At 39.6% G+C, this 17,190-nt stretch overlaps 1 protein-coding gene across 1 annotated transcript in view; it reads left to right on the top strand.

Moving 5' to 3' along the window:
* The window catches only part of LOC101470797 (guanine nucleotide-binding protein G(i) subunit alpha-2), a 52,333-nt gene that overhangs the window by 16,540 nt on the left and 18,603 nt on the right, over window positions 1-17,190 (top strand). The window contains exon 3 of the mRNA XM_012918557.3: window positions 16,787-16,829. Coding sequence (XP_012774011.1) covers window positions 16,787-16,829 — 43 coding nt within the window. The remainder of the gene's footprint in view (window positions 1-16,786; window positions 16,830-17,190) is intronic.

Here is a 17,190-nt window from a genome sequence, read left to right as displayed (position 1 = left end):
AGTGTCAGGGCACTAAAACTGTACTGTGTCCTTACGTATCCCAGCAATCTGGTGTAACAAGAGAATACTGCATGATTTTATGGTCCCTCAAATAGTAGAACAGTTTACCTCCAGATGCCTCATTTGATTGCTGATGTGTGTGTCTAACTAAAGAGTATAACCTAACATAATGGTCTGCAGAAACATAGGGAGATGGTAGAGTAAGCAGACTGCCTAATACCAGTTGTGGTGGTTTGTTATATGAGCAATCACTTTCCGGGTGCAGCAGATTGATTTGAGAGCAAAAGAAACAGCCTTCTCTTTGCTACAAACTTTGTGTTTTATACGTATTGTTCTTGGTCAGATATATGGTTGAGTGTCAGTTTAAACTACATTAGAGAAAACCTTTTCTCTCTGCCAAGGATTTACATAATGACCAGATCAGTGTCAGGAAGCTACCCAAGTCTAAAGCCCTCCAACTGTTTCCATATCAAACTGTCTTAGTAGCTCATTCTTATTCACTCCAGCCTGCAGAGTTATATATGAGGTATTAAAGGGCTGATGTTTGTGGCTCATCATCAGAAATGACCAAGAATAGAGAAATGTAAATGTAAATGAATTTAGCCTTGAGATATGACTGTTAACAATAAATGACAATGTGTAGATGTTTTTTTTTTGGAGGGGGCGTTTTGTTGTCTCAAAACTTACTGTTAAATTATCACTCATACCACTCTTTGTGCTAAAGCCTAAAGAACAATACTTAATGATACACAGAAGTACTTTGCAAGTACTCTGATGAAATGTCATATTAGAAAGGTTTCCCAAGCGAAGGTAAGAAATAGGACGGGACCCCGGAGTCTAGATTCTGGTACTAGAGCAGAGTTAGCAGATGGCTGATTGAGGCCTTGAAAGAGATTCTCTGGACGGGGGAGGAGATGGGATGAGGAGGAGTAGTGTGGCATGAATGCTGGTCTGAAAGGCAGAACAATGTGTTGAAAAACAGGGATCAAGAATTGAGAAATGCTGACTGGCTCTCATGAAGATGATCGGAGTAGTGATAATAAAATTAAATTAAATGAACTGAAAATCGTTGTAATGTGGAAGTGAAATAAATGAATAGATGCAGAAACAAGGCAATGGATCAGATCGAAATCATTCATTCCATTTTTGGAAAATTTTACACTGTATTTTGTAGAGCCTGCCCAAAAAGATTTTTTAAGACTAATACTTATATTTGGTGACTTAAAATGATCGACAGATATTTCTTTCTTCCACACACACAAAACATAAAGACAGTTACGTATGTGTTGTTATTAATCAGTCCTTACTGAAATAATATTCCAATTTATGTATCCATAGATAAGAAACAAATATCTTTTCCTAGAAATTGGCCTCAAGATGGGATTTAAAGTCTGTCACAGAATCTATTATCTCTATGTAATTCAAAACATAAGCTACGGTAGGATAAGCTGATTTTTCCATTTAAACAGATGACCCAAAACAAGGTCTTAATGGACTGACAAATAGCTGAAACGAGAACTCTACAGGGAGTTATTTAATAGCAAATGTTAGCGTGCTACCCCATAAAAAGTTAAAAGGACTAGGTGCAGTGCTCTGACTTGGTTTCTTTAGTGCATTTTCTTTTCTGCATGCAGAACATGCAGTGATATGTACATATATATGTATATATATATATATATATATATATATATATATATATATATATATATATATATATATATATACATATACTGTATTGCAGGTGTAAAAAAACAGGACAGAGCTACATTCATAACCTCATCCTGAAAAGTCATATTACTGTGAAAAACACCCACAAATGGTCTAATGTTGGCAGATAGACCTCTGTGCTGGAAATGGAGAACTATTACTTGAGACTTTAAATTGCCGGGATGTAATAGGCTTTGAAAAATCCAGTACTTGATACAATAAAGTCACCTTCTTAAATTGTCAAGAATTGCTGGGTCATTTGCTTTTAAGAGTGCATTATTATGCATGTTCCTTGTGGTTTACATTGTTATGGGAGGAACATGTAAAAAGAAGTAGATTAGAAAAAGAAGGGCATGTATTGTCTTTCCTAATTAGGCCCTAGTTTGATGTTTTGTCAGTGGTGACTGAGAAGGTTGTCACCACAGAAATGTGTGAAACAATCAAGAACAGTACTGGAGACACCTCCCAGCTGCTTACAGGCATTAATTTAAAACAGGATGTTAAAGGTGCTGAAGCATGCATTGTGTTCTAAAAGGATTAAAAGTGAAGAAGTGCTTCTGTTATAAGGAGACAGTAATGAAGTGGGTGTCTGCTATACACTTATAAGCTCAGCACACTTCCTCAGGCACCATTGATTGATTGCACTGCATACATTTGCATGTCATGTTACAGCAGCCATTGTTTGTTTGTTTTTTTGTCTCATGTTCTCCATGTGCTGTGAATTTGTTTGTATCAGAAGAAGCTTCCAACCTGATCCTCTTTAAATGATATACATCTGTTCTCTTCTTATATTCACTCTGCTTTCATTGGTGCGATTTAACACTGGGTATACATTCAGAGTGCAGCCAGCATCCTACTCTGCAGAGCAAAGCAGCGAAGCTCCATTGCTCCGTGCAAGGCTGATGACCTACTTTCTCACTTCAAGCGATAACATACTGTACTGCATTCAGCCATGTAAAATTCCTCCATTGCTCTCTACTCTGCATGTGAATGGGGTTTGGGTGGTGGTGGTGGGGAGTTAGCTGCTTGGTTGGCTGGAACACCTGCGCTACCAACTCTGCTTGTCCAGCAGTCACCACTAGAACCTGCTTATTGTGACACAGTAAGCTTATATAGGTCTTTATTTCTTTGGGGTGTCTGCAAGAAATTACTCATAGGCTGCAGCATATTGACTTAAGACCTGCAGAAAAATTCGGGGTTTCTTAATAATAGCCTGCTAACAGAGGGCAGTGTAGCTGAAGCAAGTCTGTGGTAAAAAGGAAACAGATTAATTGTCTTGAATTGAGTTTCTCTCTTGCACAAATAAATTCCCATAAATAACCATACTCATGCTGAGCAACCAGAGATTCCACTATAAACTCCTGTTTTCACTCTCTCTTTTAGGCCTCAATACTTAGCTCCAACAGCCTGCTTCTACTACAGATGATGCCTATGAAGGTGGTAAAAGTAAACCAAACAAGCAAATCTGCAGCAAATCTTAAGACTGAATTAAGCCAATTTGCATAATTTGGGAACAGATATTGAGTTTGGACAATGTGTCAGCAGTTATTTTCAGTCCACTGAAGGGTCGAGCTATTCCATGCTAAAAGCAGTATTTTGTTGACAGGAATTAGACTCAATAAGAAATACAAATGATAGTGCTACAAATTCAGAAAGAAATGATACTTAACAAGTTAACATTAACAAGTTTTGTTCATATGTTACTGTTCAAATTCTATTCAAGAAAATCCTCCGGGAATCAATCCTATGTATGTATGTATGTACTATGGCACAGAACATCACACCAGTACCCAGTACATTGAGACAGAGCTGTATAGTCCACAACAATCTCCTTTGTCTTCTCCACATTCAGAGAGAGATTGTTGTCAGCACACCACGTGGCCAGAAGTGAGGTGAGACGCCTGGCCACGTGGTGTGCTGACAACAATCTCTCTCTGAATGTGGAGAAGACAAAGGAGATTGTTGTGGACTTCAGGAGAATGCACACCCAACATGCTCCTCTGACCATTGACGGAGCGTCTGTGGAGAGAGTGAGCAGCACCAAGTTCTTGGGTGTGCACATCACAGAGGATCTCTCCTGGACGTACAACACCACAGCACTGGCCAAGAAATCACAGCAGCGTCTCTTCTTTCTCCGCAAACTAAGAAGAGCAGGAGCACCAGCCCCCATCATGCACACTTTCTACAGAGGCACCATCGAGAGCATCCTGTCGAGCTGCATCACTGTGTGGTTTGGAGCCTGCAATGCGTCCTGTCATAGAACCCTCCAACGCATAGTGAGAGCTGCAGAGAGGATCATTGGTGTCTCTCTCCCCTCCCTCCAGGACATTTACAGCACCCGTCTCACTAAAAAAGCCCTTTGCATAGCGGCTGATCCCACGCACCCAATGCAAAGCTTCTTCAAGCTGCTGCCGTCGGGGAGGAGACTGCGGAGTCTCCAGGCCAGGACCAGCAGGCTGAAGGACAGCTTCATCCATCAGGCTGTCAGGAAGCTTAACTCCCTCCCGATTCTGCCCCCTCTCCCCTCTCTCCTCCACGGTCTCACTGAACTCTGTCACACACAGTCACACACACACACTCTCTGACTCACTCACTGGCCTGCACCAGTTACCAGTCACTTTGTGGAGCATTGGACTGCCATTACCTCATAAGACTTTGTGTTACACTATCTCATACCGTACATTACCAAATCTCCATTTGCACTATTTGCCTATTTGCACTACTCTGCCTGGTTTGCACTCAATGTCATTTACCCTTATATTGTATATTGTATAGCTTTCTTGTTATATGTAAAATTGTATTATATTATTCAATTTTTTTTACTTTAAAATATTTTACTTGCATTTTTAATCACTCTTATATTTAAATGTTCATTTTCTATTTTATCTAGGGATTGAGAGTAACGAAGTTTCTATTCTCTGTATGTCCTGTACATGTGGCAGAATTGACAATAAAGTTGACTTTGACTTTGACTTTGATATAAAAAATAGTCTCTTGTTGAGGATCCTTCTTGATGCTATTAACACATAAAAAAGAACTTTTAATTGGCTGTAAAAGCTATGAAGCAGTCGTGACACCAACGGTTGGGGGCAGTGGGCCGGATGAAAAAGCAGGAGGAATCGTGTCACAGCTGAGCCAGTGACTCATTCTCCCATGGCAGACGCTTAAACAATAGATGGCCTATAACGCTGGCATATGCTGAGATGTGTTACATGTCTCCACAAAAGAAATGCAAAGGCAGTGGGCTGAGTGGCACAGAGATGTGAAACAGTGTTTGTGGTTATAGGCCTCGTTAGGATGCTGAGACACTGTGCTGAAAGGGCAGAATGGATTTTTTATTCTCCCTGTTTCTAGGAAGTGTATTTGTTTGTAGTGTATGTCAATTTCACTAAATCCAGACACAAATAATTGTTTGATGCATTCCCATGAAATTTAGTACCAGCATTTATATTCCAGGGAAAATGAATCCAGTAATCTAGTAATTTCTTGACCTTTCCTCTAGGAAAATTACTGAAGTGTCATTTCTGAATGTGAAATAATTCAGCAGTTATTTGATGAAACGCCACAAAAGGCCAGTTCCCCATGTAAAAATTAAGAGGATTCTCACATTTCATCAGCACGATCCATTGAAGGTACACGTCTTTTTAACAGAGTGATTAATTAACCAAGTCCTTTAGTAGTTTATATCCTTGTTAGCTTGATTTTGCATTTTTCTAGATCAATTTTATGCTTGCAAGTATTGTTAATTACAGTCAATAATGTCAAAAACCAAAATAATAATACAATAATAAATTGTTATTTGTATAGGACTTTTTTAAAACATAGGGACAAAGAACTTTACTGAATACAATAAAATAGAAAATATACAGAAAGAAGAAAACATACACTACAACCACAGTGTACATTTTTTAATGACCTATCAAATGTTAGCTAGTAATACAGGTACTCAATTAAATAGTTTGCCCCTACCATGCAAAATACTGGCCACTGCAATAATTTGCTAGCAAACTAAGGAACTGCAAAGGTTTTCAGTGCAGTGCTTTATATCTGTAACAACCAGCAACCTCCAGCAACTACTCGCCAACCGGTTGCAGAATACATACTTTTCCCTAGGAAATGGCAGTTGCATGGGGCGTCACTGACCAGTCTTTAGGCTTGAGTGAATGATGCTATAGCAATTTGATGTTTCAATGCCAGCAATCACTTGGCAACTGGTCAGAGCGTGCACATTTTCGTTCATGACCATTTTATTCCAGATGGTTGCTGATTGTCCTTTAAGCCTGTGTGACTGGGGCCTTAGCTAAACACTAATTTGCTGAAACAACGCTGGCAGTAGGAAGAAAACAAGTGATTTTTGCTGCCGAGTGCTTTACAGCTCACTCTTACGTGTTTCTCATTCCAACATCACCTTATACCTGAGCTCTGCATTTATCTATGAGTTGGCAGATAACCTGTTATGAATATTCATTACTTTTTTTTAAATCAAGCACTCATGCTAGTTCTCTCATCCCACTATCTTTTCTCCTAACCATTTCCTAGTGTGTTCAGTCCTCTCACACACTTTACTCTGCATTGTCATCCACCTCCTCCACTTCTTGCTCATTTGTCACTCTTGTTCACACTGTCCAACATTACTCCCAGTACCACCTATCTATCCTGTCTTTGTTAACAGCCTTTTAATTACAGTACTTTTTCTTCCTCCCCATTGTCCTCACTCATTCTGTTTTAAATTCTGTTTTACGTTCTTAATAATGTTTGCTGGATAGAAACGGGTTCACCTCTGCTCAGAATCCCCACACCATACACTTATAAGGTCCTGTGCCAGCCCTTCCAAAGGGACTCTGCGAGTTCTTATCTCCTCCCTGTTGTACGCAGCTATTCTGAGCCAATTTATAATGCAGCTTACCTCAGCCTCAGAATTTTAATTAAAAGATGTGACTCAAATAAAGATCATAAGACGTCAGTTGTGTATTATGATTTTTTTGGTCAGTTTTTTCATATGTTTTAACACCTACGTATGTCAAAAACAACTCCCCTCTCGTTTCTGCATTAGTCTAAGTGCTTCACCAGGCACAATGTAGCCATCCTCTGATAGACATTGAGTCACACCAGTGATTTCTTTTTGCCCGAAGACAAGCAGCATCACTCTGAGCTTCCCACTTTCCCTGACAGATCCAACACTCATTTTCACAAGTCTAAGCAGCAGATAGAAGTCAACAGTAACTGCATGTCAGAGATGGTGCTTTTTATATTTTGAACATTTTTAGTAATTATAAAGTAAAAAAAAACCCCAACTATATAAAACTGTAACTTTATTGAGTAAAAGTTACAGTGTAATAGTAAATAAAAAACAGTGCTGGTTTTTAGTTTTATTTCCCCAACAACTAAAAGCTACTTTCATCTGAAATGTGGGCCTCAGCTTTATAGACAGTGCCTTCAAAAATGTCAGAAACAAACGTTTTAAAAAATGTGACATTTAGAGAATAACTGCTCTTCCTCATGGCAAAAATCTTTAGTTGGCCTGTTTGACTAAGAGTCCAAAAGCAAATGGTTTACAGTCATACTAAACAGCAGTAAATTTTTGGCATTCATGCTGTATAAATAATGATAAAAATTGTAGCAATTAATTTGCCGTCAGCTGCCTTATCTTTTAATCAAGCAGTGCTGTAAACACCCTCGAGAAAATGCCAGATGTAGATTGGTATCGTAAAAGCTTTTTGACTGATGACTGACCTTTTCTGCTGTGACATTATGTGTGGATGTTTGTGTGTTTGCCCGGTTCAGAATATCTCATCACACCATGAATGGACACTTTGTGTCATCAGCAGTGGGTGACTGAGGCAACTGCCAAGTTTTTTATAAATGTAAGTGGGTCTGTGAGGGTACTGGATGTGTTGAGAAAAATGGCTGTATTTTTTGTAGCCTGGCTACTTATGATCCTCATGCTACAAATCACGTTGTTACCATTGCTGCATGTTCTGGTACTCACTGAAAAACAACTCTGGAACAGCTATGAATAGTTGAGGTTAAAGAAGCAGAAAGTACGGGGGGCGGGCGATTTTCTTCTAATTGGCAGAAAGTGATTCTGAGCCTATTTGACTGAATGGGCTTTCGCACCTGCTGGCACAAAGCATAGATGGATCTTTGTAATGCTGGTTCACCCTCATTGCTGCACTAGCCCTGAAGCAGTGGATACAAGTCTTTATTTAGAACAGGGATGCCAAATACTCAGTATACATTGTGGACCACATACAGCCAGCTTTCATCTTTAGTGGGTTTAGGTTTATATAGTGCCAAATCACAACTGAGATGTAACCATATGAAAACGTTATAAAGAAAAGCTAATAATGTAATAATAAAAAGATCTGTCAGCATGACACTTTGGGTTCTAGTCATAAGTAATAAATGTGCAAAATTGGAGAAAAGGTTCAGGTAGCTCCCTGACCAGACTCTTGTAATTATAAAACTAAAGATTTTGGTTAATTCACAACAACGTTTTTTTCTTTTTTTTCCCCAATTTTATGCCCTCCTTCACATTTTCCAAAGTCATGCTGTGGGCTGGATTGGAGTTGGATAGAGATTTAGAATATTCTTTAGATTTGTCAGTAGCAACAGAATTGACTGCTTTTAGTACCACTATTTGATGTACTCTGCAGGGGCTTGTGTAACTGTTTTAGCTCCATGTGGGAAAGTTGCTGAAATCAATTGTGCAATCAGACATTTTATTGACATATAAAACTGTGTTAATATCCTTCTCAATGGCAATTGATTCATGTAAAGTTGTCAGGCACAGTGGCCCGTGGACATGGGATGGACTCAAGTGCAGATTCAAAACCGGAGGCCAGGGGTGAGGTGTAACGAAAAGAGATTTTATTTTACAATGCTCAGAGGCTAACAGAAAGTGCAGACTAGAATCAATGAACATAAACTAGATGTCTGAGGCGAGAGAAAAATACTGTGATGATAACTAGATGGCAGGGATAACTGGGTGCAGGTACTGGGCAGGGGAAACTGTGGCGGGCCAGGGCACTGAAACAGAGGACAGAGCAGTCAGGGGAATCCCACAGAGGGTTGCGAGTGAATCTAAGGATAGTACACTGAGCTGTCTTACAAGCTTGCAGGTGGGGGTTGGGTGGAGGGGGGAGGCAGGAGAGGTCCAGGCGGGTGCTGCATGCAATGCAGGGAGGCAGGCAGGAGAGAATGGCAGCTCCAAAATGGAGAGGGATTACCAGAGGTGGGACCAAGTCATTGTTTTGCAAGTCTCAAGTAAGTCTCAAGTCTTTATCCTCAAGTCTCAAGTCAAGTCTCAAGTAATGTCAGGCAAGTCAGAGTCGAGTCTCAAGTCACTGGTGTAAAAGTCCGAGTCAAGTCACAAGTCTGAAACTTTGAATTTCAAGTCCTTTCGAGTCTTTAAAAAAAAAATGAAAAAAGCATGTTGCAGTTATGCTAAATGTAAATATTAGACCATGTAATTTTAAAATCTGTGTTTTTCTCAACACATGACAAAATAGTGAACGTAGAAAATATACACAAATTGTGAAATTGCACCTCTTTAAAATGCAGCTCAATTAAACCTAGCTCCTAGAATAATTTTCACAGTTCTGAAATAAGCTGCATGTTATTCTTGGATGCGGTTGTAGGACCGGCTTTAAAATCTCATGACAAAAATATCATACACATTAAAAAAAACTGCATCACCAACGTAGCCTGGACAACATTTGCTAGTTAGATGAAGTCAGCTATCTCATCGTAGCATATTTATATGCATACGGTTCTTGGAGTGAGTGCATACACTCATGAAGTTTAGTAACTTCAGGTCACTGCAACAAGCCCAGGTACAGTTTACCGACGGATGGGTACAGGACCTTGAAATGCACCGTGTAGAACGAAAGACCATCGTACGTATCATAAGTTTACCAGTCTCACAAATCGTCGTCATAAATACACATTCCTTAACCGTTTATTAATAGGACCTTTGAGCTCAACGGTAATTAATTAGCAGTGGAAATAATTTCTGGTACGAGTTACAGAAATGTAGCAGTGACAATAATACTGTATGCTGTAATCGTACTGGGCAATTAGTGATACAAAAAACCTGTTTTATCCTGTGAATAAAAGTATATGTTTTTGTCAATGTACCATAATAACAGAAGCGAAACGCAATATTGTGTCAGGACAATTCACTATTTATGCACAATAAACAAAGGAGCATAGCGCGACAATTTCTGTTCAGCGCCAGACTTGCTTGTAACCTATATCACCAATTATGTTATGAAAATGACGTATTAACTACTAAAAAACACTGACCTTCGTGTAAATGCTTGGAGCAGACTAACCTGTGAGCTGGAGTGTTCTGGGACGTTATATTTGATCTTTGAATGGCTGCAATCCAGGCCATCCGTCGCGTCTTTGTTACTTCGGAAACATGGCTCGAACAATTTCTCTTCAACGACGTAATCCGATAACAACCGATCTCTTTACCCGTCGGCTTCCCGTGGCTGTCATGCGACCGGCTATTGCAGTTAATAATACAACAGCTTCTCGACATTTTTGTGTTTCTTTTTATCGCTGTGTGACTGATTTCAATTGAAAGCCTGCGTGCGCTAGTACCTCTTGCCACGAGTTCCCAGAATTCTTTGCGGTTTACCCCTGAATGACGTCACATTTTCAATCTCTATATAATATGCATGTTAAATTTTATATTTGGGGTGAAATATCAAGTCTTTTCAAGTAAACCGGTTCAAGTCCAATTCAAGTCCCAAGTCATTGGTGTAAAAGTCCAAGTCAAGTCACAAGTCTTAGAACATTTTTTCAAGTCAAGTCTAAAGTCATAAAATTAATGACTCGAGTCTGACTCGAGTCCAAGTCATGTGACTCGAGTCCACACCTCTGGGGATTACCGGCGGCAGCAAACTGGTATCCAGGAGAGCTTGGTAGGTGGGTTTCAGAGGCTGACGAGAAAAACAGAGATACGGTTAATACACGCGATTAGTCACCAAGGAACGGACGTGAGGTCGAGAACTGACTAAAGTTGGCAGATAATCTGGCGAAGACCAGTTGAGTGCGCCTGTCATAAATACTGCTGGTACGATTGCCATCAGGTGAGGAACAACAAAGACTCCACCCAGTGGGGAGGAGCTGATGCTGTGGAAAACCACCCAGACCACGACAAAAGTAGCTCTTTTTACCCTTGGAAACACTGTTTTGAGTGCCAGTGATGTACAGTGGGGCAAAAAAGTATTTAGTCAGCCACCGATTGTGTAAGTTCCCCCACCTAAAATGATGACAGAGGTCAGTAATTTGCACCAGAGGTACACTTCAACTGTGAGAGACAGAATGTGAAAAAAAAATCCATGAATCCACATGGTAGGATTTGTAAAGAATTTATTCGTAAATCAGGGTGGAAAATAAGTGTTTGGTCAATAACAAAAATACAACTCAATACTTTGTAACATAACCTTTGTTGGCAATAACAGAGGTCAAACGTTTACTATAGGTCTTTACCAGGTTTGCACACACAGTAGCTGGTATTTTGGCCCATTCCTCCATGCAGATCTTCTCGAGAGCAGTGATGTTTTGGGGCTGTCGCCGAGCAACACGGACTTTCAACTCCCGCCACAGATTTTCTATGGGGTTGAGGTCTGGAGACTGGCTAGGCCACTCCAGGACTTTCAAATGCTTCTTACGGAGCCACTCCTTTGTTGCCCGGGCGGTGTGTTTTGGATCATTGTCATTTTGGAAGACCCAGCCTCGTTTCATCTTCAAAGTTCTCACTGATGGAAGGAGGTTTTGGCTCAAAATCTCACGATACATGGCCCCATTCATTCTGTCCTTAACACGGATCAGTCGTCCTGTCCCCTTGGCAGAAAAACAGCCCCATAGCATGATGTTTCCACCCCCATGCTTCACAGTAGGTATGGTGTTCTTGGGATGCAACTCAGTATTCTTCTTCCTCCAAACACGACGAGTTGAGTTTATACCAAAAAGTTCTACTTTGGTTTCATCTGACCACATGACATTCTCCCAATCCTCTGCTGTATCATCCATGTGCTCTCTGGCAAACTTCAGACGGGCCTGGACATGCACTGGCTTCAGCAGCGGAACACGTCTGGCACTGCGGGATTTGATTCCCTGCCGTTGTAGTGTGTTACTGATGGTGACCTTTGTTACTTTGGTCCCTGCTCTCTGCAGGTCATTCACCAGGTCCCCCCGAGTGGTTCTGGGATCTTTGCTCACCGTTCTCATGATCATTTTGACCCCACGGAATGAGATCTTGCGTGGAGCCCCAGATCGAGGGAGATTATCAGTGGTCTTGTATGTCTTCCATTTTCTGATGATTGCTCCCACAGTTGATTTTTTCACACCCAGCTGCTTGCCTATTGTAGATTCACTCTTCCCAGTCTGGTGCAGGTCTACAATACTTTTCCTGGTGTCCTTCGAAAGCTCTTTGGTCTTGGCCATGGCGGAGTTTGGAGTCTGACTGTTTGAGGCTGTGGACAGGTGTCTTTTATACAGATGATGAGTTCAAACAGGTGCCATTCATACAGGTAACGAGTGGGGGACAGAAAAGCTTCTTACAGAAGACGTTACAGGTCTGTGAGAGCCAGAGATTTTCCTTGTTTGAGGTGACCAAATACTTATTTTCCACCCTGATTTACGAATAAATTCTTTACAAATCCTACCATGTGAATTCATGGATTTTTTTTTCACATTCTGTCTCTCACAGTTGAAGTGTACCTCTGGTGCAAATTACTGACCTCTGTCATCATTTTAGGTGGGGGAACTTGCACAATCGGTGGCTGACTAAATACTTTTTTGCCCCACTGTAAGTTTGGACACACCTTCTCATTTCAATGTTTTTTTTTCTGTATTTTCATGACTATTTACATTGTAGACTCACTGAAGGGATTAAAACTATGAATGAACACATATGGAGTTAGTCTGAAGTATCTCAGAGTCTGAAATATCTCAAAACATGTTTTACATTTTAGATTCTTCAAACTATCCACCCTTTGATCACTGCTTGCACACTCTTGGCATTCCCTCGATAAGCTTCATGACCCATATGGAAAAGAAATAGTAAAAACTTATATGTGATTACTCATGAAAGTGGCCACTTTCTCATTACTTTCATATATTGTTTTAGTAAGTATCCAAAACATACAAGTTTCATTATATAAGTTTTCAAGGGATCTTATATCTGTTTTCACTCTTATATGCATTTCATACAAGTTTCACACCAGACAGATACAAACTTTATAAGATTTATATATATCTTTTCCATATGGGGAGGTTTGTCACCTGAAATGGTTTTTCAACAGTCTTGAAGGAGTTCCCAGAGAATATGAATTCTAACAGTTGTCAAATAGGGCAGTCAGCTGTGTACCAACCTGACTTCTGCACAACACATCTGATGGTCCCAACCCCATTAAGAAGACAAGAAATTCCACAAATGAACCCTTGCTTGTTTGCAGTGCTGTCAGCAAAGCAAAGAGTGGCTACTTTGAGGAATCTAAAATATTAACATATTTAGAGTTACACATTTTTTCTATAATTCCACATATCTTGCTTCATATATTTGATGTCTTCAGTATGTATCTGCAATGTAGAGAGTGGTATATATAAAGAAAAACCATTAAATGAAAAGGTGTGTCCAAAGTTTTCACTGGTCGTGTACATTTACTTAAAAAACAGTTATCAATAAAAAAGTGTCTGTTCCCACCTTAAATGGTTAGTCTACTTTTGCTGTTTTGTGTAGACGCAACACATGCTAATTAAAAATAATAATTTGAGCTTTTGAAATAAGCATTGTGTAACACTTTTTTTTCACTCCTTAATAAGATTTATGCTACTACCTTATATCTGCGGAGGAAATACAACACTCCATGATCTTAGCAAGGTGCTATCCCTGCAAGAGAGATAAATGAACATATTTAATAATAAAATACTCTACTCAGGAAATATTTAATTAGAACACTTTTGAACCTTTACCAAGATTCAAATATCACACCTTTAATGTGTGCTTTTGAAATCTGTACTTGAAATCTGTATTTGGTATCTGCCTGAAAAATCTTCTGCTGGCTACAGTGCATTTTTATATTTTTCATTATAAAACAAGGAAACACAAATCATTCAGACTGCTTTTCTTTCTAATGGTTCACAATCAATTCCACACTGAAGATGGATTAAAAATATTTGTGTTTGTCTTGCACTGTCTATTCCCTTAGGTTGCAGGAATAGTGATATTTTCCTGTAAATACAACATCAGTTCAAAAGTTTTCCCCTGAAGCAGAATAAGAGCAGTCCCCGGTTTTCCTGTAATACCGTGTGCCTGAAGAATTGGGAGGCTCTTTTCTTTTTCTCTGCTGCTCACAAGCGTCCACCTCCCTTTAGGTCTGAAATATTAATGGATGAGTTTTATTCTGGAATCAGAAAGGTGCCCTTCATACACATGTGTGTCCACAGAGAGGTGGATATCACACTTTCTACCACCTACCTTATATTTTTAACCAGGACATTTTTTTATATAAGCACTTGTAAATCAGAGGCTGTATTTATGTTATTTGTTCATGCTTGTGCATCTGAAAGGAAGCTTTAATGTTCCAGATATAAGTAGATGGCAGTTCAAAAGAGGAGATTTGACAAGGCCCTTGCAATAAAACAATGTGTTCTTAAGAGATATGGTGTTGAAAAAAAGAAGCAGCTCCTTACACAGTTTTGTCTTGATTAGAGGTTTCTACAACAAGAAGCGGGCATTAGTAATTCAAAAGAGAAAACTGAGAAGATCATTTTTCATGTTTTTAAAAAAACACACATTCTTTTGTCTGCTGGGTTGTTGCATAAAATATATATATATATATTTTATAAATACACAAATCACCTAGAGATCCATCCAGCTCTCTGACAGCTTGCAGCACAGCAAATGTAACCTAAGACTTGGCTTTTTACACTTCTCCCTTTGCGTTCCCTTCTTTTTCTCAGAAAAGTACTTGATGTGTGCGAAAACGATGTGTGTTGACAGCGTGAACGGGCAACACTGCTTGTCCCAGTTGGTCCGTCAGCCCAAGGCTAAGCTAATGTCTGTTGGCAGGGCTGGGTCAGGTGGCGTGAAGGGACAGTTTATGGTGGCGCAGAAGTGGCAAGAGCTCGTGTCTCCTCATTTCAACATGATAACAATTGTCCGGAAACATTGTATTCATTCATTGTGTTACTCACTGTATTCAGAACTTATGGAAGTAGGTTTACAGGCTATGAAACAAAAGGGAGTAAAGCGCTGACTTGTGAACTGTGTGCGTGATGATTTTGCTTGTGTAAGGAACATACAGTTTTTGCTTGGCTGACTCAGAATTAAGTTTTAAATTCTTAATGGATCTTTAGTTCTTTACTTTTGATCCAGAGGAATAGGAATTTTACTGTCCCGATGGTGTAGCGTTTCTTGCTTTTACAGCAGCGTAACCAAGATGGTGGTTTCAGCACTAAATCCAATGTGTGCCCTGTACTGTGCTCTGCAATGCATTGAATTCTCTTCACTATTTCAAAATCTATTGTTTACTTTTATGCTTGACTAGCTTGTTGTTTTCCTCTTGCTTTTATTAACTTTTCCTGAGGAATTTTGAAATTGCTGTCAGTTGACATTAACTAAAATACTGGAATAGGATCAAACTACAAACAAGCGAACGGAGTGAACATTGCTCCATATCGTCACTCATAATAATAATAAAGTAACATGAGAGTTTCCAGTCCAAACCAAAGGGTTTCTAATATAATTTGGCATAAAAGACCATGAAATTCTAATGTTTCATTTGTGCACACAGTTTTCTCTACTCAAGCATGTTGGTGTCACGTAGGCCCTTCCACATCTGTGTGGGCAAATAGAAACTCTAATATAAATGTGACACATTTTATAAATCTCGTGCATCAAAGAACTGGGCTTCTTTAGAACTGGGCTTCTTTATTTCTAAAAACAAAAGGTATGGAGTCCCAGATATTTAACCTCTAGTGGAGGTTGTTCCCTTTGAAGTGGACATTGATCTACTATTGACTTGGTCATCCCTAGGAAAAAACTTTCTAAACACAAGCTAAACAACATATACACTATGTGCACTTCAGTGAGGAGAGGTCAGACCTGTACATAGGAGAAACTGAACAATCATTCCACAAATGCATGACAGAACATAGAGTTACACCTCAACAGGACAACACTCACCTGTACACTCATTCACCTGAAGGACAAAGGTCACTCTTTGGACAGTGAAGACAGATGGTTGCTGTGAACAAACATCATTGAACAGAGGTGGTGGCTTACCACACCATTTGTCAGCCACCTACAATGCAGTCTTTAGGTCCTTAGATCCCGGACACACACACCTTGCCTCAGGTTAGATTGGGGTAGGTCACATGATGGGGCAAAGTCTCACAGTGGTTTCACCCTTTACCCCTGCTGATGGTAATGACCATTGACTTTTTTCGCATCTTGGCTTATGTGATGATGCACATTATCAATAGTGGGTCAACGACCACCTCCAAAGGATACTTGGGAGTGTCCACTTTGTTTCTATAACTCAAGAAGCTTCTTGGATGAGCGGTGAAATGTTTTCATAAACTTAAGGAAGTCCAGTTGCCTTCTTTTTCAAGCTCCTAAGACTACCATGAACTGGATGACTAAGAGCCAACACAAACTTCTGCTGTGTAGTTTGTCTAATTAGCCAACTAGCTAAATATGACATCCCTGATAAAATGTTGTGTGCCGCAAAGCCACCTTTAAATGATCTTTTTCTCATCATAATAAGTGGCTTATTGTTGTGAACTATTTAATAGTCAAAAGCCACTTCTTCTGGAGTGAAAAATAAACACTGAAATGAATATGGGAAGCATTCATGCATATCTGTACATCGTGTTCTCACAAACGGAAACATAAATAAACCAGGCAACCCAGAGGATGAATGTGATGTTAGCAGTAGGTCATCACTGTGTGTTGCTCTTATTTTCAAAGCAGGAACAGCCACAACTAAAGTTTAAGTTTATTCTTGTTATGTGCGCAGAGATCCTTTGTAACTCTTTCATGTTAATGTTCCAACAGGTGCTGGGGAGTCTGGAAAGAGCACCATTGTAAAGCAGATGAAGTAAGTTGCAAAAGGAATGTTTATTCCACCTTTTTTAAATTCTGTGTAACACAAAAGCTTTTTCACGTCACTGGAATTTGGTTGGTAATCACAAAACCATTAAAAGCTACAAACTAATATTAGCTCTAATGCTATATGCCCGTTACTCATTTTTTCTATGATCTGTTGGTCAAATAGTTGTTTCCTTGTTTAACAAAAGCAACCAAAGTAGTTCTTATGTCTGTGTGTGGAAGTAAATGTTGCCCTTTAAGATAGTCCATTTAGATTTTTACCCCTCAGCTGTGAAAGGATGTACATATGTATAATGTGGTATATTGCCATCACCATGCCAACAGGTGGGGGACAAGTTTGTGAACGTGAT

Source organism: Maylandia zebra, linkage group LG5 (genome assembly GCF_041146795.1).
Source record: "Maylandia zebra isolate NMK-2024a linkage group LG5, Mzebra_GT3a, whole genome shotgun sequence".
In the NCBI taxonomy this organism is placed as follows: domain Eukaryota; kingdom Metazoa; phylum Chordata; class Actinopteri; order Cichliformes; family Cichlidae; genus Maylandia; species Maylandia zebra.
Note: the sequence above shows the minus strand (reverse complement) of the source record. Positions and strands in the feature narration are given on the sequence as shown.